The sequence below is a fragment of the Ochotona curzoniae genome, unplaced genomic scaffold (assembly GCF_017591425.1).
Source record: "Ochotona curzoniae isolate NIBS_2020 unplaced genomic scaffold, NIBS_Ocur_1.0 contig_2723, whole genome shotgun sequence".
Classification (NCBI taxonomy): Eukaryota; Metazoa; Chordata; class Mammalia; order Lagomorpha; family Ochotonidae; genus Ochotona; species Ochotona curzoniae.
In genome coordinates this window covers 23,975,645-23,998,997 of record NW_024465573.1, presented here as the reverse complement: position 1 = coordinate 23,998,997, position 23,353 = coordinate 23,975,645, and the positions used below count along the sequence as shown (strand labels likewise).

The 23,353-nt window shown below is 53.9% G+C and overlaps 1 protein-coding gene across 1 annotated transcript in view; it reads left to right on the top strand.

Annotated features, from left to right (window-relative positions):
• Window positions 1-23,353, top strand: part of DSCAML1 (DS cell adhesion molecule like 1) — a 302,952-nt gene that overhangs the window by 213,517 nt on the left and 66,082 nt on the right. The window contains exons 5-11 of the mRNA XM_040977288.1: window positions 4,248-4,526; window positions 7,174-7,449; window positions 9,576-9,872; window positions 11,438-11,710; window positions 19,728-20,006; window positions 20,393-20,512; window positions 21,267-21,443. Coding sequence (XP_040833222.1) covers window positions 4,248-4,526; window positions 7,174-7,449; window positions 9,576-9,872; window positions 11,438-11,710; window positions 19,728-20,006; window positions 20,393-20,512; window positions 21,267-21,443 — 1,701 coding nt within the window. The remainder of the gene's footprint in view (window positions 1-4,247; window positions 4,527-7,173; window positions 7,450-9,575; window positions 9,873-11,437; window positions 11,711-19,727; window positions 20,007-20,392; window positions 20,513-21,266; window positions 21,444-23,353) is intronic.

The following is a 23,353-nucleotide window of genomic DNA, read 5'->3' as shown; positions in this document are numbered from 1 at the left end:
TGCTAAGGGAATACTTACACTGTCACCAACAAGGCCAAGGTTGGGAGGGGAATTTGGGGGTGGGGGAAGGTGGCAGGCTTCACTGTGTAGCAACGACACTGTCTTTGTGGCTTGGTTTTGGAATCCACAGCTCTGGGTTCCCAAATGTGCTGCATGGGGTGTGGCTCTCTCAAGGAGGGACTGTTTTACATCTCATTTGCATACTCCCCCTAGGAAAGGCACAGAAGCTCCATCCCCTGCAGGTCTCCTCCAGTCTCTTCCAGGATAAGCCAGTCTCTTCACATTCCAAACTACCTGCAGGAACCTCTAGCTTCAAGGGGGGAATTTGTAGGAGCTTCTTACAAAAATGCATTTGTTTAAAAATAATAATAAAATCTGCTGATACATACAAATAACACATATTTCTGGGATACCAGGAGATGTTTCAAGGCATATACATACATCTATATTGTTTATACCAGGATAAGCCTAGCTGTCTGCCCAAACATCCATCATTCCTCTAAGCCCAGACTTTTAGGGGTTTTTTCCCCCAAATGTACAGTCATTATCTATAGAACACTGGAGCGTCTTTCCCTTGTCTAGCTATAACTTAGCACCTGTCAAAAAAAAAAAAAAAAAACACATCCTTGGGGGAAAAAAAAACACACTGGTTCACTCCCAAAAGGGAGCTGGGAATTCCATCCAGTCTCTGGGTATAGGCAGGGACCCAAGCTCTTGAGCCATCACCACAGACTCCCAAGGTCTTACATTGGCAGGAAGCTAGAGTTAGGAGTGGGAATGGAGATGGAACCCAGATGCTCTGAAATGGGATGCTGGGAGAGCCACTCCCAAAACACTGTTCTTGGACCTGCAGAGAATGCCCCCTTTCCTAGCAGCAGAAAGAGGAACTACCCTGCCACTCAGCCAATGCTTAATCTGAGAAATAGCAGTGAAGGCTGGAGGGGCCTGGGAAAGGCAAGGAGAGAAGCTTGGGCCCAGAAGAAGGGGTGACACAGGAAGGAGAAAAAGAACCCAGAGACAAAAGGAGGGAAGGAGACCAGGAAACGGGAACGGAGAGGAGGAGGAAGGAGCCGTGCAGCGACGCAGGCCCTGATGTGATGTGATGGGAGGTGACAGGGCGGCTTGTCAGCAAGCTGCTTGTCTAGGCAAAAATGCAACCGATACTGAGCGAGGCAGAGGGGCCATGTATTGGGGAGCCTGGCACTCCAGGCTCTCTGCTCTAGCCCTCCCCCTTGCAGTCTGCTCCCAGGCATGAAGATCAATCTGTAATGGGCAGCCCCCTCTCTGTGCCTGTGAGCTATGGGTGCCCCAGCCCACAGGGGCAGGGAGGTGGGTGAGATCACGCATGGGGACCAGTCTCTGGGTCAGAGGTGAAGGGGGCAGGAGCCACCCTGGCTTGCTTCCTCCGTGCTCACCTGGGGTCAGCTCTCTGCAGCAAGGCAGCAGGCAGCTCATGAGCACTGTTAAAGGGTCTTCAGGACTCCACCCCTGCACTGAAGAAATGGCAGCACCAAACCTCAGCTTCCAGATCTGTAAAACGGGAGTGACCAAACAGACAAAGAACAAAACTGGATTCTATAGGTCTAGAAAACATGGCCAGTGCTGACCCAGAGGAAGCCCCAGACAGACGGCAGCTGCTCTGCTTAGCTCTACCTCTGCAATTGCTAAATCCTTAGAATGACCCCTTCTGTACTTCCAGAGAGGGTAGGGGAGGCAGCTTTCCTGTTTTCTGTGTTTTCCAAATAAGAAGCCTCCTACCCCCCGCCCATACACATGGATGCCCTATTGAGGGTTCACCAAGCCCTTTCACTAGCACCATCTCACTGCCTCCCCACGACTGGCACACTGGCACAGGTGGAGGAGGAAGCTGGCGCCCAGTCTGGCTAAGACCAAGTCAGGCCATGCCCCCCACCCCAATCCTATCCAAAAATAAATCCAGGTGAGGAAGTTATGCCCTAATCCCTGGGTGCCCTGAACCCCCTCCTGGTCCAGCCCAGCTCCAGTGTGACCGCCCCGCCCTGGCAACTCCTCCGGCAGGGCCATCTGTCTCCCCAAGCCCCACGTCAGTATGCCAGCATGCCAGCAGCACCCAGGGCCCCTGGGGCCATTGCCGTGCCCACGCCACAGCGTTTTATTTCTGCTCGCCATAATGAAAGAGGTTTCTCTCCCTCAGAATTTAATTTCACGCCTGAGCCCCAGTGATTAATTCCCTCTTCCCCCTCCCCTTCCTCCACCGGCCCCGCCGGCCCCTGCGCTTGTAAATTCTGCAGCGTGCCACGGAATTTGTGTATTTTGCATCAATTAAGTGTCACGTTGAGTGATTCTTCCCTGGCACCAGGTTTTTTGTTGATTCTCCAGCCTCTCCCGTTGGTTGGGAGGCTGGGGGAAGAAGGGTGTGCCTGCGGCCTCCACCTCCACACCCCACAGTCATTGCCCGGCACATCTGCTCTAGAGGAAGCTTCTGGAAAACACCTTGACCCACATCTGCCAAGGGGTGGCCCACAATAGCCCTGTTAGACCAGGAGGCCGCAGTTGTCGCTGTCACCGCCAGCCTGAGGAGACTCAGGCAAGACTTGGCCAAGATGGCACTGCTTGTTCAGGGACCAGGCCCGGCTCCTCCCAGTCACCCACAGCCACCACCTGGAGCAGGGGAAGGGGCAGAGAGTCTTCCAGAAGAAAGGAGGAGCTACACCCCAGTCTTCTCCAGGGAAGAGGAAATGTCCTGTGAGTGAGGGGGCTCGCGGGAGTCAACAGCGCCCTCTATTTGCTCCTGAGGCAAACCTCAGGATGTTAGATGATTGCACCTTCAGAGGCCACTTCCTAAACCAGACTTGGGGACAGCTTAGCTCTGCCCTGTGCTCCTGGAAGGGCCCCTGCCCTTCCTCACCTCAGCACCCTCCCAGGTGTCATAAGCCAGCTCTTCAAGCTCCACAGCATGGGTTTCACTCAGAAAAAGCAGGCCACTTGTCCATCCCGTGTCCTCAACCCTGTTGGCACTGAGTCAGGTACATGAGGTGTGACTGGCCTCAAAGGCCAGCAGTCTCCAGGCAGAGCATGACCTGCTCAGGTTCATCCAAACTCTCTAAAGCTTTGCCATGTGCAGATATCCCCTGCTCAAAAAGTAATAGCAGGCCCTTCTTGACAACAAGGGAAAGGATGCTTCTTGAAAATGCAACAGAAAAGGTTCCGCAGGAGGACCGCAAGAGTGGCCAATCTGCACCTTGGTCAGTGAAAGGGGGATGGGGTTGACGGCATGTAGCAGGGTGATCCTATGCACCATGGTGGGGACCGGCTCTTGTGCTATGCGGGTGCTGGTGGAAAGAGCCAGGTCAGGCAGGTTGGGCCTGAGCGTGCTTGGCCTATGTCCTAGACATCCCTGGAGTCAGAAGCCAAGGTAGGGAAAATGTGTGTAGGAGAAATGGGGCTGTGGGAGTCTGAAGGTTAGGGAGGTCTCCCAGAAACAAAAAAGCCAGGGAGGCCTTTTAGAGGGCAAGCTAGACTAGACATCCACGTAAAAATGACACAGTGCAGGCAGTCTGGTGGCACAGCATCCCACAATTCCAGTTTGAACCTCATATGCTTCCCTTTCGATCCAACTCCTTACTAATGCACCTGGGAAAGCAGCAGAGGAAGATCCAAGTGCTTGGGCCCCTGCACCCATGTGGGAGACTGGAAGAAGTTCCAGGCTTCAGCCTGATCCATCCCAGCTATTGCAGAAAGACCATCTCTCTCTCTCTCTCCATCACTCTGCTTTTCAAATAAATAAAAACAATATGGATGCCATACACAGGACCTTGTCTACCAGGGCCTTGGTCCCCTGCACTTTTGGACCTGGGGTCTCCCAGCCACTGTTTTTGAGGTACATGACCCAGGAAGGTGGTGGGCAAGGCTGGGGTGATTTGCAGAGGACAGAAGGCCGAGTTCCCAAGCCCTTCTGGAGCCACTAGCAAATGTGTGATCTCTGAGCCTGTCCAGGGTGCCCGGAGAGAGGGTGAGGCCACAGCAGGGCACTGCTCCCCAACTTTGGGGCACTCACAGTCTGAGGTGAGATCCAGACACAGGCTTACCAAGAACTGCAAATTTGGGTGTCACCATTCTCACATCATAGCATACCTGTTTAACCATATTCCAGGAACTCAGTATGTAGGCAGCAAGTTCTGGTTGCCTCCTGCTCACCTTTCCTGCTCCAGCCCCACCTCATCTGCCCGTGAGCTTAGCCAGAGCTGCCAACCCTCTCTGTCTTCCAGACCCTGCCGAGTCCATCCCAACCATCCTGGACGGCTTCCACTCCCAGGAAGTGTGGGCCGGCCATACCGTGGAGCTGCCCTGTGCTGCCTCGGGCTATCCCATCCCAGCCATCCGCTGGCTCAAGGACGGCCGGCCCCTCCCAGCTGACAGCCGCTGGACTAAGCGCATCACTGGGCTGACCATTAGCGATCTGCGGCCCGAGGACAGCGGCACCTACATTTGCGAGGTCACCAACACTTTCGGTTCAGCAGAGGCCACAGGCATCCTCACGGTCATTGGTGAGTCCAAGGACTTCGGCTGTAGTCCCAGTGATGTGGGATGTTCGGGCTGGCAGGTGCATCTGACTTGGGAATAATCCCAGTTGGGGGACAACAGTGAGTTGCTCTGGAACTGCCCTTAGTTTGGAGTTAGAAAATATGTCCTAGGGCCTGTCATTATCTTATGGCCATCAGCTCAATGTCCTTCTCTGTGAAGTGGGACGGTGAACTCAGCCAAAGGTTGCGAGGGTGGCAGCAAGGAGCTCACCTCTTGCTTTGCTGGGGGCACCAGTGTTTGAAGTGAGGAAAGCAGCGCTGATGTGAATTCTTTAGACAAGATGTATGGCCCCATCCTAGGGTGACATCCAGACCAGGTAATGATGATTGGTGGAGGCATTGACCCATTGGAACAGACACAAGCTATCAACAATGCAGTCAGTCACCCCAGCTGGACCAGTTGGGCCTCTGCATTGCCCTCACCTGGTTCTCCCTATAGCACAGAGCCTCAGGGGCCAGAGAGCTGATGTCTAAAGCAGGAAGCCTTAGCACCCTCTCCTGTGGATGAGCCTCCCACCCCAGGCCGGCAAAGAAGCCTGAATGAGGACTTTCCACAGGTTCCGCAGGAGCTCCCTTCAGGCTGGCAGCTTGCTTTCTGTGCTGCGAAGGGCTGACACTGGAGGTGCTTGGGGAATCCCAAGCTGCACAGGGCAGCAGTCACTTAAGTCCTTGAGCACTGCATCTGAGGGTCACTCCTTCTGGGGCAATGTTGGGAAGCAGCCCAGAAGTGGTCCTGCAGAGAGATTGACTGAAACCATGACCTGAGAAACTTCGCCCCCACCTCACCATCCATCTCATCAGCCAAGAGCTGCAGGTCTATAGCCCTTCAGGGGTGAGGTGGTGTCAGGGGCGGGTCCAGAGACGCACAGCAGAGCACATTAGTGGCCTGCTGGGCCTGGAGTGTCCGTCCCATGGCAAGGAAGACTGTATGGTCGTAGTACATTTCTGCCAGAAAGGAGGTCTTCCAGTTTGAATTCTCTGGTAGTCTGGAAATGTGAAAAGGCTCCAAGAAAGTCTGGGGGTGTGGATGTTAGGATACCAATGCTTAATCAACACTGAAAGCCATGCTTTGAGGGGCTGGGGTGCTTCTTGCATCTGAGCAGACCCTAGATGGCACAACAGGTCCCCTTCTTGTTTTAAACACTGTCTGAAAAGGTTTATTCTAATATTTCCATCTTCTCCTCACCTGTCCTGGCCTGACACACACATACCAGCTCAAGAAATGGGCAGGAAGGGACACACCTCCAAATCCTTGGAAAATTGCAAGCCTGATCCTAGGTGAATGCAGTGTTCCCAGCTCCTGCACCTGTGCCCACAGGCCAACCGGCATGCACATATGCAAATGTGCATGCCAACAGCACACATGCCCACATGCCCCCAAACACACACACCTGCACACGTATATGGTGCCATATACATATAGACTCTTCACTGTAGAACACCTATATCCAAGTATACCTACGCAGGTGTGGAATAAGGAAACACCTTCAGATGGGTGCACACTCACACTGCCCCTGTACATGGGGGTAATCGGTTCTCCTCCACTCCTCAGCATCCCAGCACACAGGACGCTTGACTGGGTGAGCTGAGCCGGGGAAAGCCAAGCAGCTGATCTCTGTCTTCCAGTTTCTCCCATGGCCTCTTGGCCAGGTTCATGGAAGGAAAATCTGTGCTTCCCATAGTTCCTCCCTGCCTGTATTTTTGCCACCAAGCTTATGCAAAGGCAGCAAGGAGAGAGCCTCTGGTAAGGCCCTGGAGCTCTGGCTGGTGACCAAGACAAGCAGGATACCCCCTGCTCCTTTGTACAACTGATACTTCCTGGGCAGTGGGCAGAGGGCACTGGGCAAAGGCTGCAGGATGTAAGCAAGGAGAGCCAAGGATGACGGAGGCTGTGTGTGCACCCAGCCCCAGTGGGCCTGCTCTCTCCCCGTCCCCTGCTTCCTGAGGTCCCCAGCTCCTGGCAGCAGGAGTCCCCTGCACAGGGCCAACGTAGACCAAGGAGAGAGGCCAGCTTGGAAACAAGCTGCACAAGCCAGCCAGGCACACAGTGTGGCTTGGTGTCCTGGTAGGAACACAGAACTGAGACATCACCCTGCTTCCAAGAGGCTCCAAGTCCAGAGGGAAGGAAACACATAAGAAAGAGAGGGGATGACGAAAAGATAGTGTGGCCAGGGTGATGGTAGCTATACATGGTGGGGCTTGGAGAGGGAGCCCAACCCAGTCTGCCTGGAGGAGGAATGGCATCCAAGAAAGCTTCTTGCAAGAGGTGACCTGGGAGCCTGATTTGAAGGAGTCACGCAGAGTGCTGTAGGTGGAAGCAGTCCAGGATATGCAGGAACAGCCAACAAGCTCTCAACATCCCGTCAGTGAGACTTGGGTGACAACAGGAGCAGGGCAATGTCCCTGGGGCCTGGCAAGCCTCGACTGCCACATGGAGTTACTGATGCTGCCACAGCTGGGAGCCACAACTGGGCAACTGGAGGGAGTAGCCCCTTGTGGCCACTGCCTTTACCTTCTTCTCAAGCACCACCATGCACAATATGGGGAACAAGTCAGTCTGTTTTCTATTTTTCTTCCCTACTTTCCATCATTTCTCCACAATGTGACCTAGAGCCCCTGCACGTGACCCTGACACCAAAGAAGCTGAAGACGGGCATCGGCAGCACGGTCATCCTATCGTGCACACTCATGGGCTCACCTGAGTTCACCATCCGCTGGTACCGCAACACAGAGCTGGTGCTGCCCGACGAGGCCATCTCTATCCGCGGGCTTGGCAATGAGACCCTGCTCATTGCTTCTGCCCAGAAGAGCCATTCTGGGGCCTACCAGTGCTTCGCCACCCGCAAGTCCCAGACTGCCCAGGACTTCGCCATAATCGTGCTTGAGGGTGAGTTCTGGCCAGAGAGGGGAGATGGGGGCTGCAGGTGTGGAAGGGGAAGGAGGCAGAGAAGTGGTCGAAGGAGGCCATGTGACCCCTAAAGAGCCTCCTGAGCTCTGCCAAGTGCCAGACTCAGCTAGATTTTCTCCCTGGGGAAATGGGACAGGACCTGGGACCACTTGAACCGTCAGGTGTAAGTGCAAGTGGGAGTGTAAGAAGCACCGTGCTACATGGGCCTGGCTTTGTTTTTAGCTTTGGAAAGTGCTCAACATCCATTTTAGTCCTACAAGAGTCCTGTGCAGGACAGTCCCATATCCCACACAAGGAAGTGCTGAGCATTGGGGCTGATTGTCATGCCCCAGTCATTCAAGTGACTTAAAGCTCAGTTGCAAGCGGCCCCACCTCTTCTGCCTCTGGGTGTGTCTGGGCCATTTGCTGTTTTATGATGATGATGATGATTTGAACAATTGAGAGACATGCAGAGAGGGAATCCACTGTTTCATTCTCCCAAATGCTTATGATACCAACACCTGGGCCAGGCTGAAGTCAGGAACCCCTAACTCAACCTGGGTGCCTCATGGGTGACAGGGACCCAAGAACTTGAGCCATAGGCTTTTTTTTTTTTTTCAAGATTTATTTACTTATTGGAAAGTCAGATATACAGAGAGGAGGAGAGATAGAGAAGAAAATCTTCCGTCCAATGATTCACTTCCCAAGTGAGCACAACAGCCGAAGCTATGCCAATCTGAAGCCAGGATCCAGAAACTTCTTCCAGGTATCCCACACAGGCGAAGGGTCCCAAGGCTTTGGGCCGTCCTCGACTGCTTTCCCAGGCCACAAGCAGGGAGCTGGATGGGAAGTGGAGCTGCCGGGATTAGAAGCAGCGCCCATATGGGATCCTGGCACGTTCAAGACGAGGACTTTAGCTGCTAGGCCACACTGCCGGGCCCGAGCCATAAGCTTCTTACAGTGCACTTTAGCAGGAAGCTGGAATCAGTAATGGATCTTCAACCTAAGCATTCCAATATGGAATAAAGGCAGCCTACACTGTTCCAAAGGCTGGTCTCTGCAACCTGCATTTTTAAAAGGATTTTATTTATTTATTTATTTATTTATTTATTTATTTATTTATTTATTTGAAAGGCAGAGTTACAGAGTGAGAGAGACACCTTCCATCTGCTGGTTCACTCCCCAAATGGCCACAACAGCCAGAGCTAGCCTACCCAAAGCCAGAAGCTTCTTATCCCACATGGGTGCAGTGATCCAAGTACTTGGCCCATCCTCTGCTGCTTTCCCAGGACCTCTGGCAGGGAGCTGGATCAGAAATAGAGCAGCCAAGACTCAAACTGGTGCCCATAAGGGACACCAACACCACAGGAAGCTGCTTTCCTTGCTACTCCATGGCGCCAGTCCCTGCACAGTTGCTCCACACATAGGAACTTCCTAGAAATTCGCAGAAAGATAGGACTATCAAACAAGTTTATTTGGATGCAAACTTTTTTTTTGAAATAGTATACATAAAGGAGTCATCAAAAAGTTCGTGGAAAACATGTAATATGAAAAAAAAAAAACACCTGTCAAGTTTTCTTTTAAAAATTGCACTGAAATAGTTTTCTCACTTACTGATGTTTTCCCACAAACGTGAAGTTTGCTTGTAGTGCTACACAGTTCATCTCTAAGTGTCTGTGTCTTGACTCATGCAGGGAGGAGACAGGCAGAAAAGGAAATGCTGAGAGGTGCTAACATTTATTAAGTCCTTATAAAGTGCTGTGTCGTGCTAAGCATGTTAAATGCGCTGGTTCAGTCCATCCCCACAGTAAGCCTCAGAGGATGTAGTAAGCGTTGTGTCATCCCCTTTTTATGCCAACAGCAGCTGCGCAGACACAGTGAGGTTAAGGCTCTGGCCAAAGATTCAGTGCTAAGGAGCAGGTGCAGGCAGATCTAAATGCTGGTATTTCAGTCTGTGGGCAGCAGTGCCCAGTGCCTCCCGGGCCTGTGGCTCACAAAGGGACACACAGAACATTGCTTCCTTGTGATGGCCACTGCTTTGCCCACTCCCCCTTGCCGGTGGGTGACCCAGTGGGACAGATCTCCATGGCTCAGTGACCCTGAAGGGGACCCCTCGCTTCCTGCAGACGGCACGCCCCGCATCGTCTCATCCTTCAGTGAGAAGGTGGTCAACCCTGGAGAGCAGTTCTCGCTGATGTGTGCAGCCAAGGGCGCCCCGCCCCCCACGGTCACCTGGGCCCTGGACGACGAGCCCATCCTGCGGGACGGAAGCCACCGCACCAACCAGTACACCATGTCGGACGGCACCACCATCAGCCACATGAATGTCACGGGCCCCCAGATCCGTGACGGGGGCGTGTACCGGTGCGCGGCGCGGAACTCGGTGGGCAGTGCTGAATATCAGGCGCGAATAAACGTAAGAGGTGCCTGTCTACATTTAAATATCAGAATAGGCTTTTGAGTTCCTTTGCCATCTCTCTGCTTACCATTATTCTTGTGGTGCTTAGTACTGAACAATTGTCATTTTGAGTTTGGTAGTGGTCTCGCTGCGCTCTCTTTCATCCCCTTTTCCCTTACCCACCACAAGCCCCATCTTCCGTTCTCATGTGTGCCTGTTGGATACCATTAACTCCATCCTCACCCCAATCCTTCCAGCTCCCCACTCTTCTCCTCTCCCAAGCCCTACCCCCTATCTCTCACCCTACTTCTCCCCATCAATCTCTCTGGGCCCCAGGAATGCTAAAACATCTGCTAGCCTCTGTTAGTCCCACCAGGACCTTGCCTTGACCAGGATAACACAGGGCCCTGGAGCCAGGAGTGATCTGTAACATGGGTGCTCCCAAAGCTGAACTTCCCACATCCTTTCCCATGAGCCACCCCTGCCTGCTCCAGGGATATAAGCAGCCAGCAAGCAAAGCCTCATCTTTTCCCCAAAGGCTCCAGCTATGCAGAGAAGGAAGGCTGAGGCCGGATAGAACCTCCAAGATGACCATCCCCAAATCCCTACTGTGAGAACTGAGCTCCTGCAAGGTCTTTGCATCCCTGAGGGGACCTGCTGGTCCTCATCCGACCCTACCAAGGACCTCTGCCCCAGCACAGAGAAGGAGTGGGAGAACAGGACTGGTGGTTGCCATGGCTCAGGAAAGGGCAGTAGAGGTAGAAGCTCTCGCTTGAGGTACCTGTGTCAGGTCTCCAGCTACACGAGAGAATACGGATCTCCTGGTGACCCCTTCTCTGCCTCACCTCTGGATTGGCAGGACACAGAGCAGGAGGGTCCTAGAAGAGTGTTTTGTCTTACTCCCACCTCTGGGACTGAGACCTGGAAGACGCAAGAGGACTTGCCACAGCATTGTCCCTTATTGTGGTTTCTAAACCCCGAGGCGCCCCCCACGCACAAGAGGATACCTTCTCCCCACCAAGCCAGTATGATCAGGGGGCCCCTTTCCTAGCCCCTTCCTGGGGGGCCTACAATACACCTTTACCTGCTAAAGATAAATTGTCCATTCAAGCAGCTAAAACCAGCCTTTAAACATTTCCTGTGTGTACGATCCCCCAGGGCCCAAGACCAGGCTAGGCCGAGAGCAAGGGAATCCCCACAGCTCCACGATTTCCTTTCATCCTGCAAGCGAGCACTTTGTCCTCCTAAACCCAGGCCCTGCTGGGCAAGGCTGCAGTTCAGTTGTGGGTCCTGGCCCTCCGCAGGAGGGAACTCTTACCCCAGGTGTATCTGAAACAGGTAGCTTTGCAACTATTTGAGTCCGGAGAAGGCTTCTGGCCTCCCCAGCTCCAGCCTCTGCCTTCAGCCTTGCCAGGATCCCTCCCTCTCTTTCCAATGCCCCAACTCCCATAACGTCTACCCCATTCCTGAGAGTCTTAAGGGCACAGACAACTGAGAAGAGCGCCCCAGGGCAGTACCTGGCTAGCCCAGCTGACAGTTCCCCTTGCCTCTCTTCCTCCTTCTTTTCTCCCTCCTCCTCCAACTCCACAGGTCCCCCCAGCATCCGGGCGATGAGAAACATCACTGCAGTGGCTGGCCGGGATACCCTCATCAACTGCAGGGTCATCGGCTACCCCTACTACTCCATTAAGTGGTACAAGGATGCACTGCTGCTGCCCGACAACCACCGGCAGGTGGTGTTTGAGAATGGGACCCTCAAGCTGACCGACGTGCAGAAGGGCATGGATGAGGGCGAATACCTGTGCAGCGTCCTCATCCAGCCCCAGCTCTCCATCAGCCAGAGTGTCCACGTGGCCGTCAAAGGTAGGCCTCCCTGCCTACCTGCTCTCACCCCATCCAAGCCAGCAATTCCGAGTGAGCAGGCAGGGTGGGAGCTTGGGTGTGAGGTGGTTCCAGGGCATCACAGGGAAACATAATGGGTCTGCGGCAGACAGAGGGCACACAGGTAGCCAACCTCCTCCTCCTTCCTCCATGTGATGAGCTGCAACAGGGCCCCAAATGTCAGGCTGGGGCTGCCAGGAACTCAGCGGAGCCAGCCAGAAGTAGGCCCTACAAGGCTGGGCTGGAGGGAAAACCATGCCAAGCCCTGATTACCTCCTGGGACACAGGCAGGATGACCAAAGGTGTTTCTATGGCTCAAAGAAGGACCCTGCATTTGCTTAAGGCCTGGAAACATTGTTTTAGAACCTCTTGTTGCCCAGTCTCTTACTGGGATGCAGTCTGAGTTGCATGTCCAGGACTACAGCCATGTTGCAAGCTGTGGAACACATGGTAAGTATAGGGGAGCACACAGATGAATGAGGGAGACCCTGATGGCAAGCTTCCCAGACTGAAAGGCCTGGAACTGTCTGGGAAGCTGGTGAGAAGAGGATGGCAGATAGCTCATGGGGTGCAGGATGGGGAGGAAGTGAAAGTCAGGATCAGTAAAAGCCAGATGGCTAGGGGTGAGGGATTACTGAGTCAGAGGTGACTGTGATATGTCTTTCTGAAGAGCCAGAGTGGGCTTGGGCATTGGGAAGATAAGCAGGTGAGGCAGCCTTTGTAGTTTGAGACTCTGCAGGGCAAGAAGGAAGGACAGTGGGTGTCTTGCCTGAGGTCACTACACACAGACAGTAGGGCGTCATAGTGGAAGGCACACTGGGCTGGTCTCTGCTGCCGCCTCTCCATGTATCGCCATATGGAACCCTACAGCTGCCACTTAGCTAACACGGTACCACCTCCTTCATGATTCCCAGGACAGAAAGCTGGGGCATGGAAAAGCTAGGTCATTTGTCACATGGAATCAAAATTGTTCCCAGGCCAGAAACCGGAAGGAAGGGCAGGGTTGCCTGGGGGAGGAATACTGTCCCCTGCTGTCTTTCATGGATAAGAGTATCAGGGACCCCATAGGAGGAAGGACGCAAGGGTTCCTGAGATTCTGAGAGTACCTGTCACCCTGTGGCTTCCTTGCCATACCTGACTAATGGCAGAGTGATTGGAGCCGCTGTCACTGGGGAGGTTGCCTGGAGGGAGGGAGTTTGAAGACAGAGGCTGCATCTGGTTTTAACCTTTGGAGCATGTGCTCACTGGAGGTGGTCCAGGTGGGAGGCCCAGGGAGCAGGAGACTGAGTGGGTCCTCCCCATGTACCCAATGTGTACCTTGTCATTGAGATACATCCCCTGTCCCCTTGTCTATGCACCACCTGTCACAGTGCCAGGGTATGTGTGTGTGAGTGTGTGAGTGTGTGTGTGTGTGTGTGTGTGTGTGTGTGTGTGTGTGTGTGTGTGTGTATCTGAGACACTAGACTAGGTCAAGTGAACAATGGGGGACCTCACATTTTTTTTTTAAGACTTATTTGTTTATTTCAAAGACAAAGTTACAGAGAGAAGTAGAGACAGAAAGAAAGGTCTTCCACCCACTGATTCAGTCTCCAAATGGCCAGAACAACAGGAGCTGAGCTGATCTTATGCCGGGAGCTAGGAACTGTTTCCAGGTCACCCAGACTGATACAAGGGTTCAAGAACTTGGCCATCTTCTGCTTTCCAGGCCATTATCAGGGAACTGGATTGGAAATGGAGCAACAGGACTCGAACCGGCACCCATAAGGATGCCAGCTCTGCAAATGGCAGTTTAACTTGCTACAGATTAACACTAACCCCAAAACTTTGCTGTGTAGCCATCCCAGGCCAGGGGAGGAAATGAGGCCTTGAACACTTGCCCTCCCAGTCCCTTCTCTCCTCCCCATCTGCTGTTAGACACAGTCGAGCTGAAGGACTTCTTGGTCATTTTCTCAACCAAAGGCCCATGCTCAGCCCAAGGATTTTAATGTGCCAAAAGGAGCCTTGTAGGCCCCAGCCAAACCAGCAGCCTGGGCATATCAGCGATGACTGTGGCATCCAGCCAGCCCACCTCCCCTACTGGGCAGCGCGGCTGCCTGGATCCATTTCCCTTAGAAGCAGCGGACAGTGTTCGCAGTGTAAACATCGGGTATTAAACCATCTAACCTCCGTGCTGTTCCCCTCACTGGCACGCACCGGTGAGCACTCGGCCGAGGTTGCTGGCTTAAAAAGAAATAATAACAGCAGGGCTGCAGCAAGCTTCGAGTCCTCAGAACATTCTCAGAGCGGTTCCGCTCATCAATTATTCAACCCCATTCAGGGAGCGATCAGCCCTAATGAATTGAATCTGATGCAGTCCATCCCCATGGCTCACTGGGCCTGTAGTCGTGGTGCCCGGCGACAGCTCCTCCCCAGCCCAAGGGGGTGGAGGGGGAAGGGTGTGTGTGTGTGTGTAAGAGAGAAAGCGCGCCAAAAGGGGAGGATAGAGCATGCCCTGGCCACATGCATATCCTCAGCACCCAACACAAGCTTGGCATTCACAAAGTAGGGTCGTGTGTGTATGTGTGTGTTTACTGTGTGCAGGCTCCTCTGCACACTCTTCCCCTTCCCCACCCCTTGGGTTCTAAAAAATTAAATCCAGCCTTGCAGGGGTATGGTCTCCTCTTTCCCTGCCTAGACCATTTTGGTTGGGTAGGGGGGACTCTGGGGCTGCGTGCCTCTCTACTCCCCATGCTTGCATCCCTCCTCCTCCTCCTCCTTCCCGCCCCCCCCGCCACCGTCTCCCTCATCTCATTAGAATGCACTTCTGCAGAAGAACCCATCAAAGCTGATTATGATCACGCTGCTTGATTAGCCGATGCACTGCTCTTCCAAGAACTATCCAGGGAGGGGGGTGGAGGAGGTGCCCCTGGGCATGGAGAGGGAGCCCCAGCCCTGGGGAGGAAACACTGCAGACCCTAGCACTACTGCCCAACTAGAAAGGGTGTCTCCTCTCTCCAGGATTGGAACAGGCATCTGGAATGCTGAAAAGGGACAGGTAGGGGGCAGGTCAGGGTCCTGGGAGCTGGAGATAAATTGGAGATCCCCTCCCCCAACCACCTCTCTGTGGATCCCAGGGCTGGTAGGCAGGGAGGGGCAAAAACTCTGCAGCTCCTTGAGCTGGAAAAACAACTGCTGACTCCACTCCTCCTGGGACTGCTTGTCTGCTAATGAATTTTTCAAACACTGAGCTGGGGAGAGCAGAACACACCCGACATGTGTGCACACATATGCACATGCCTGGACATGAAGAACATGCAAGTGTGTACATTCACACGATCACCTGTTCACTCCAGCATGCATGCATGTCCACACACGGTTACAAGTACAAAAAGGTTCCCTCTGTTAATGAGCACTCCCATCCTGCTAGGCCCGGTTCCTGAAACACACAGGGAAGCATTGCCCAAGTGAGCCTGTTGTAGTCCGGCAAGGAGCGAGGGACAGAGGGAAGAGCAGGTGCAGGTGCTTTGAGGGCTGCCTAGGCTTTGGCACACAAATCATTGGGTGGCAGAGGAGAGCCAAGCTGAAGGGGAGGCAGGTGCTTGTCTCTAGGCATGGGGAGAGTTCCTTGGCTGGATGATAAAAGGACGGCACATAGATCCAGCCTGGACTTGGTGACTTTAGTCTGCCCCCCCCCCCGACTGCTGCAAAATAATATAGCATTAAAGCATCTGCGGGCATGCACACTGTTTAATTACATAGGAAGGCGGGGGCTGTGCACTTTGAGCACCTTGGCATTGGCTCAGCAAAAAGACACCTCCATCTCCACCACCGACCCTCCAGGGGTCTCTGGAGCCAACCCAAGTCCACGAGGTAGTGAATGCCCATCCTCAGCAGGACCAGCGCTAGGAGGTAGTGCCAGGTCCTCATGGAGAACAAGTAGAAGAGGGAACACATGAACACATGCATCCTTACTCCCAAATGCCCATACTCCCAACCCATTCTCAACTTTCCCTACTGCCCAGGGCTAAGCTTAATCTAGCCCCTGCCATAGGCCCCCAGGATATGGGCTGGGTGCTGGGTGGTTTCTATGATCAAAGGGCTTGAGAGAGATCTATCCACACCTCCTCACCTCCCAGCCTGCTAGGGGCAGAGGTTGGGATGAAACCCTACTGGAATCTACTGAAAGAGAACACAGCGTACTGCATCCAAGGGCTTGTTGCTTTACAAGTAAAGCAACTAAATAAAAGGTTCAAACTCAGAGAGAGATATCATGAAGTGTTGATTAGCCAGGCTGGTGGTCAACACACCTTCCCCTGAATGGTAATCCCTAACAAGTGGCCATAAAGACTTTTGCAGCCAGACTGCACTGCACAGACCATCACAGCCCCAGAACCCTCCCAGCTACTCTGTCCATCTTCCCTGCTCTACAGGACCTTACTAATGAGGACTGTGACCAATGCAGGGGCCCTGGAGACAAACTCCTGAGCTAAATGGCAGTCATGCCTCCCACATCCAAGCTGTCTGCTTGCAGGATGCCACTATGGGGGAAGGGACTGGTGGGGGAGTCCTTGATCCTCACCAGGGTGGAAAGGAGTGGAGACCCTGCCTCCAAAAGACTGAGTTGCCAGAGGTGGAAATGGATACGCACATACAGACTATGACTGTTGGCTAAGCACTGGGGAAGCTGCCATGCACTACAGGTCAGATAGCATAAGCCACAATCCCTCAGCCATCTCTAGTCGCCATCACCTGGCTCAACCTGACCCCTGTCCCTCATCCTGTGGTTTGAAAGCCCATGTGTCCTTTCACTGTGCATGCTATCTCCTCCTCCGCTTTTTCTTCTTCCTCCTCAGTAAAGCCGGGACTGCCCACTCATGAGCCAGCCCCCATGCTCTGAGTTCATCATGGTTCCTGTCCAGTTAGCAGGGCAGGAAGTTTCTTACCCTCTCCAGCAGCTGATGGGCTCCCGGGAGCTCTGTCTGTAGCATGAGCATGCTTCTGTTCTCCCCAGCCCACTAGGAGCATAGCAAGCACCCTCCCAGTGCAAGCATGTCATAAATATTAGATGAATTAGTTAATTAATGAATTAACCTGCCTTGGTAACTTACTCTATTATCTAAATCCCTTCCTAGAAAGATAGTCTTCCCCTTGCCTGATCTCAACCTGCCCGTAGTCACTTGCCCTGCCCATGAGGGATGTGCAGTGGCCTGGCCACCTGTCCCCAGGCCACAGCTCTCCAGATCGGACTACCCCTTAGCCCCTCTCCCTCTGTTTTCCTGCCTTGCTCACATATGCCTGGCCCTCCAGCCCTTGTTCACAGTCACAGTCAAACCTGCACAGGGCTCTTAAGTCACAACAGCCAGTTTGATGCTAAGATATGCCAGGCTTAGGGAGGCCTAAGGAAGGGGCTCCAGAATTGGATAACATAAACACAACACAACATCTTGAGGAACAGCACAGGGCATCCCTCTTAACTCTGAATGAACCTAAATCTTTATCCCCTACTGTTCCCACTCCTCAACCTCCTCACAGGTGAATCTCTAAGGTCACCTCAGGAAATGACACCAGAAACACTCGCTTGCTCGCTCAACAAGCATTTATTGAGCACCTACAATTTTCAAGTCAATAAGACCTCATTCCACAAACCCTAGCTCTCATTCCCCAAGGGGTGGGAATGCAGTTGCCCCTGTTGCCACACGATAAATGGAGTGGATCAAGGAGTGACTGCCAAGGGCTGGAGAAAGGTTGGTTTCCCAGAAAAAGGTATCGTTTGAGCAGGGTCTTGAAAGGACTGCACCAGAACTGGTTCTTCCAGGCCCAAGGCAGCAAACAGATGTAAGTCTTTGCAACAAGTGTAACAAAAACCCAAGGAATCCCAAAGGGCCATAGGTGACCAAGGCATGCATTCTCACTTCTGTGCACACATGTGCATGCGCGTGTACACACACACAGGGAACTTCTTAGAATGGGCCATTGCTAGAGTCAAGGTCCTAGGGAAGTCTTTATGGAGATGTCCAAAGCCCAAAAGATAAGGATATGGAGAGTAGTGCCTCCTGCTGGGGGCAAAATGACAGCCAGAGATGGGAATGAAGAGATGCTGACTACAATCCTGGCAGAGAGGGTACCCGGAAGAGGATGAGGCAAAGCCAGGCAGGGGGCTGCAGGGGGTGAGAAGCAGAAAGCCCCTCACCCTGTGGGGCACTGTTGGAGCCAGGGGCTATCCAGAAAGGCTTCCTGGAAGCACCCACCCTCAAAAATGCCACTTCCCCCAGACCTGGTCCCAGGATCCAGAGAGGCGGGGGTGGGGGGGTGAGGGGGTTGCTCACATCTCATGGACTGCTCCCTGCTGAGCCCTGAAAGCCCTGGACTTGCAAACCGTGAAGTCCGGGCGGATTGAGGGGCCATGTACTCAGAGCCCGCATCCCCTCCCTGCAGGGACACATCCCCCACCATTCCTGAGAGCAGCAGGATCTTGAGGAGACTGGGGGCTGGTGCCTGGGAGGAGACCTTGTAATTGAATTACCTGACTAGAGAAAGGCGATCCCTTGTCCAAGGTGCTCAGCCTCGTTAAGCTCATTGTCTCCTTCACTTGCTTCTCCCCCACCTGCTAGGGAAGCTGCTGCCGTTGCCACTGCCGGCTGCCTAATTGAGTTATCATATAGATAATGGCTGGTGCTGTAGCCCCAGCTGAGAAGGGAGGGCCCATCTCTAAGCAACAGGACCCCAAAGGCTGAGCAGTGGGCAGTGGGGGTGGGGGAGGAAGGACAGCAGCAGCTCCCAGGGGAGCCCTTAGGGCTTTCCAGGTGAATCTGAACCCCCAGCTGTGGTACAGACATAGAATTCAATCTCTGCTCTCCTCTACAACCCAGGGAGCCCACTCATGGGACAGAAGGGTCTCTGGCAGGTTAAGTAACATCTGCATCCCCCCTACTGGAGCACCAGTTCAAGTCCCAGCTGCCCTGCTTTCCATCCAGCCCCCTGCTAATGTGCTTGGGAAGGCAACAAAATACTATCCAAGTGCTTGTGTTCCTGCCAACCATATAAGAGACCTGGATGAAGTTCCGGGCTCCTGATTCCTGCCTGTCTCAGCCCTGGCCAAGGTAGCAACTTGGGGAGTGAACCTGGAGCTCAAAGAGCTCTTTCTCTGGCTCTCCTTTTCTCTCTGATGCTTCCCCTCCCCACCCTTCAAATAAATAAATAACTCTTTTAAAAAGATAGTGAGCCTGGGACAGGTGCCATGGCATAAGTGATAAAGCTGCTGCCTGTGATGCTGGCATGCCATTTGAGCACTGGTTTGAGTTCCAGATGTTCCACTTCCAATCCAACTGCCTGCTATTGCATTTGGCAAAGCAGTAGAGGATGGTCCAAATACCTGGGTCCCTGCACCCACATGGGAGACCCTGAAAAAATTATTGGATCCTGGGTTCTGACAAAACCAGCTCCAGCATTTGCAGCAAATTTGGAGAGCGTATCAGTGGGTAGAAGATCTCTCTCTCTCTCTCTCTCTCTCTCTCTCTCTCTCTCAATGATGATGATGATGATGGTGGTGATGATGATGGTGATGATGGAGAGGAGCAGGGTGGCAGGTGGCCCTTGCCTCAGCCACCTGAGCACAGCAGCCCAGTGTAGACAAGTAGCTATGGGGAACACCTTGGGGACCATCTTCATGCCAGCCTCCCTCTTGTTCCCTGGGCATTTCATCTCTGTGAAACATGGAGTCCCCAAAGATCTGTAAAATCAGTCTCTGGAAGGAAAGAACATGGGCACAAACTGAGTAGGGGGTCATCAGCTGGGTGGAAGGCAGGAAGCACATGAGTCAAGTTCAAAGACAAAGCCGAAGCATGAACCCACAGTAGGGCAGTGGGCCCAGGCCTCAGTGAGCAGGAAAAAGAGCAAGGCAGGACCTCTAGACCCCCAGTGCACAAAAGCACAAGCCACCCAGAGCCCTGTGGGTGAGGCAGCTGGCAGGACTGGGGCACATGGGCCAAGGGCCTAAAAGCAGCACCCCCTGCCTCCCCAGTGCCCCCTCTGATCCAGCCCTTCGAGTTCCCACCTGCCTCCATTGGCCAGCTACTCTACATCCCATGCGTGGTATCCTCGGGGGACATGCCCATTCGTATCACCTGGCGAAAGGATGGGCAGGTGATCATCTCAGGCTCAGGCGTGACCATTGAGAGCAAGGAGTTCATGAGCTCCCTGCAGATCTCCAGCGTCTCCCTCAAGCACAACGGCAACTACACGTGCATCGCCAGCAATGCTGCGGCCACTGTGAGCAGGGAGCGCCAGCTCATCGTGCGGGGTGAGTGAGACAAGGGGGCGGAGGGACAGGGAAGGCCAGGAAGGCTGGCTCCCTATCTCTGGCTGGAATCCCATGGTTTTTTATCATGGAAAGTCAGCACCCAAGGGATCAAACTTCTTTTGTTCCAAGTCAGTAAGCCAAGGTCTTCAGCAGAGGAGACTTACTCCACTGATCGTTGGCAGAGGCCAGATTAGACCTCACAGTCTCCAGACCCCGCCCCCACATCCAGCAGAAGCTCTCAGCATCTCTGGTGGTGGATGCCTCCTGCTGCGCACTGCACTGTGGTCCAGCCTAAGGGGAAGGGTTGACCTTGAAGGCAAGGTACCTGAGCCCCATGAACCTGTCAGAGGCTGAGACACCTGTTTCTCCCACACCTCTCTCCACAGTGCCCCCTCGGTTTGTGGTGCAGCCCAACAACCAGGACGGCATCTACGGCAAAGCTGGTGTGCTCAACTGCTCGGTGGATGGCTATCCACCTCCCAAGGTCATGTGGAAGCATGCCAAGGGTAGGTCCCTTACTCCAGGTAGCATCCATGGGAAGGGCAGGGGAGGAGGCAAGAAAGAATGGCCTGATGGAACTGCACACAGTTCCTGGCCCTGAGTGGGAGTCCTGGGTTCTGAGCTACCTTATCTCAAGTTATCCCCAATCTAGAGGTCAGCCTCAGCCACCCCCAGGAGTTTGTCACCGTGTTCTCTGCTCCCCCTCCCACCTCTAGCCCCATGCACCATCTCTCTCCTGCCCACCTGCTCTCGATACCAGAGCTTCATTGTCCTGTCTGTCCCAGACAACCTGCTGTAAGGCTCATTAGGCTTCTTAGTGCCCAGTGACTCTCCCAATGACCCGTTAGGTATCTGCCCAAACCTCACATCCTAGGCTATGTTCACAACTAAAGCTGTGAGGGACCCCTGCCATCCCCCCTTGGAGGAAGTCTGGCCTGTGGTCAGGCCACTACCATTGGAAGGTTCCAATCGTCTTGTCTTTGCCTCTTCTCAAATGCCCCAGAGACAACACTTTCTTCCCCTGCAAGGAATTCACCCCCACCCCCAAAAAAAAGCTCAGGGCCAAGCTGGGCACCGAGCTGAGGCCCATCCCCTTCTCCTGGCCCCTGGGAGGTCTCATACATCAGCAGATGCTGTGTGGCTCCAGCGATTTGGCAATGCTTCCGGCTCTGCTCTAGATGGACATGGGCAAGGAGCTAGGGTGGCTCCTGAGTCCTGTCGGCATAGACCACCTCCTTCCTAAGCACTGCCTCCTTCCAGGGAGTGGGAACCCTCAGCAGTACCACCCTGTGCCCCTCACCGGCCGCATCCAGATCCTACCCAACAGCTCGCTGCTCATCCGTCACGTCCTGGAAGAGGACATCGGCTACTACCTCTGCCAGGCCAGCAACGGCGTGGGCACCGACATCAGCAAGTCCATGTTCCTCACCGTCAAGAGTGAGTCCCCCCCCCCACTGCCACCACAGCTGCACAGCCCTCCCTGCACCCCCATCCCGGGCCTGGCCCCTCTCTGCATCCTCATTGCCTAGCCCATTGATCCCATCTCTGGAAGGGAGCCAGGAAGAAGCCCCAGCTTGGGACCCTCCACTGCGGCATTCAGAAGCTGCTTCATTGGAAACAAGGACCTCACCCATCCCAGTGCATTTGTGATTGGCTGCCCTGAATTATGACATGGCACTTCCTTTTTAATCTGACCTGTAGGTTGGTGATTCGGTCTGAATATTCATACTAAATAGTTGATCTTTGGCGCTTTGTGTATGCCTGCTCGCACACAGGTGAGCCTTAGAAAGGGGAACACTGGATAGGACATGGAAGAGAAAGTCATTCCAATTAGAAATCCTGGACTGCAGTCCACATCATCTACCTGACAGGCCGTGTGACCCTTGGCCAACCACTTGGCCTCTCTGTGCTGCAGTGTGTGCACCTGTGCTTGAGGTTCATTCCCAGTCCACCCACCCCACAAAGTTATTGTAGCAGCACAGAGGGGAGGCAGGGGACTTTGGAAAAGTCAAAGATGTGATATGACTCCTCATACTTGGTGTCGCATCTTCATGTCTTCTGAATCCCCAGAGCAAAGCTGGGCATCATCACAGAGTTTCAGACCACAGCACTCTCCTTTATGTTCCAGAGGCTGTATGAAATGCACCCTTGGGATCATGGAAACAGGAGAGGGGGGTCAGGAAATGGGCCATGATTCACGACAGGTTGCGCTGGCATGAGAGTCAGCTTTCACATCTGACCTAGCCTCGTGTGGACCTGGGGTCCTTGGTTCCGATCCTGGGTGACCTCAGTGAGTTTGCTGGGCTGCCCACCTGGGGTCAGAACAGTGCCGTCCCTATATGTGTCCAGAGTGAGTCAGAGTGTGTCCAGCAGAGCAGTCCCAAGAGCTTGGCAGCCACGCTGTTCCACAGGTCCTGTCTCCAGGGCCAGGCACAGGAAGCTGCAGGTAGCAGTGCCCACTGTGCCATCCACCCCACACCTCCCATGACTTCCTCCAGGAAGAATTGGAGCGTGTTTTGAATATATGCCAGAGCTGGTGCTCAGCTGCACACGGCAGGGAAGCCCCAGCGAGGCAGCGGCGATCGATGCTCCTGGAGCTCGGAGCTGGAATCCCCGCCCTGGGGACACACATGCCTCACACTATCAAAAAGCACTTTGTCCTTAATGAAACCAGGCAATCAATCTACATCCCTCGGGCCCTCGCAGAACTTGGCCGCTGGTGCGGGCAGGAGGCAGGGGTGGGGTGTATGCCTCGGGAGCCAGCTCTTAACGTGAGCCTTATCTCCCCTTCGTCCACTAGCCCCAGCCTTGCTCTGTGTCTTTGCTCTTTTTTTTCTCTGAGTGAGGGGATTCCCACTGGCCCACCACAACAGTCAGCTCTGGAGTTCATGGCTTCTCGGTGGAGATGAGGGTCTTCGGTGACTGGGGACACAGCAGACAGGAGATGGGGAACCAGGCTGTCCTTCCCTTTGTAGGGGGCCATGGGAAAGTCAGATCACCTCTTGTCCAACCTCCTCACTTTCCCACCTCAGGAGGCAGCTGGGAAAATAATGTGTGTGTGTAGCGAGCATGCTTTATAAACCAGGGTCTGCTTGGCAGCGTGTGCAGCACAATCTCACACACACATGCACCCACATGCTCACATGTACGCACGAACACATGTGCACACATACACACATGCACATACATACCCTCTTCCCAGGGAGCTCCCACTTCACCCTGAGCTCCCCAGTGCCTTTTTCAGCTACCTCTTCACTTCTCCCACCTCTCTCCCTGGCAGCCCCCACAGGACTCCTCCAGTGCATCTACTCCCATCCCAAGCACCTCCAGGTCACATTTTGCCACTC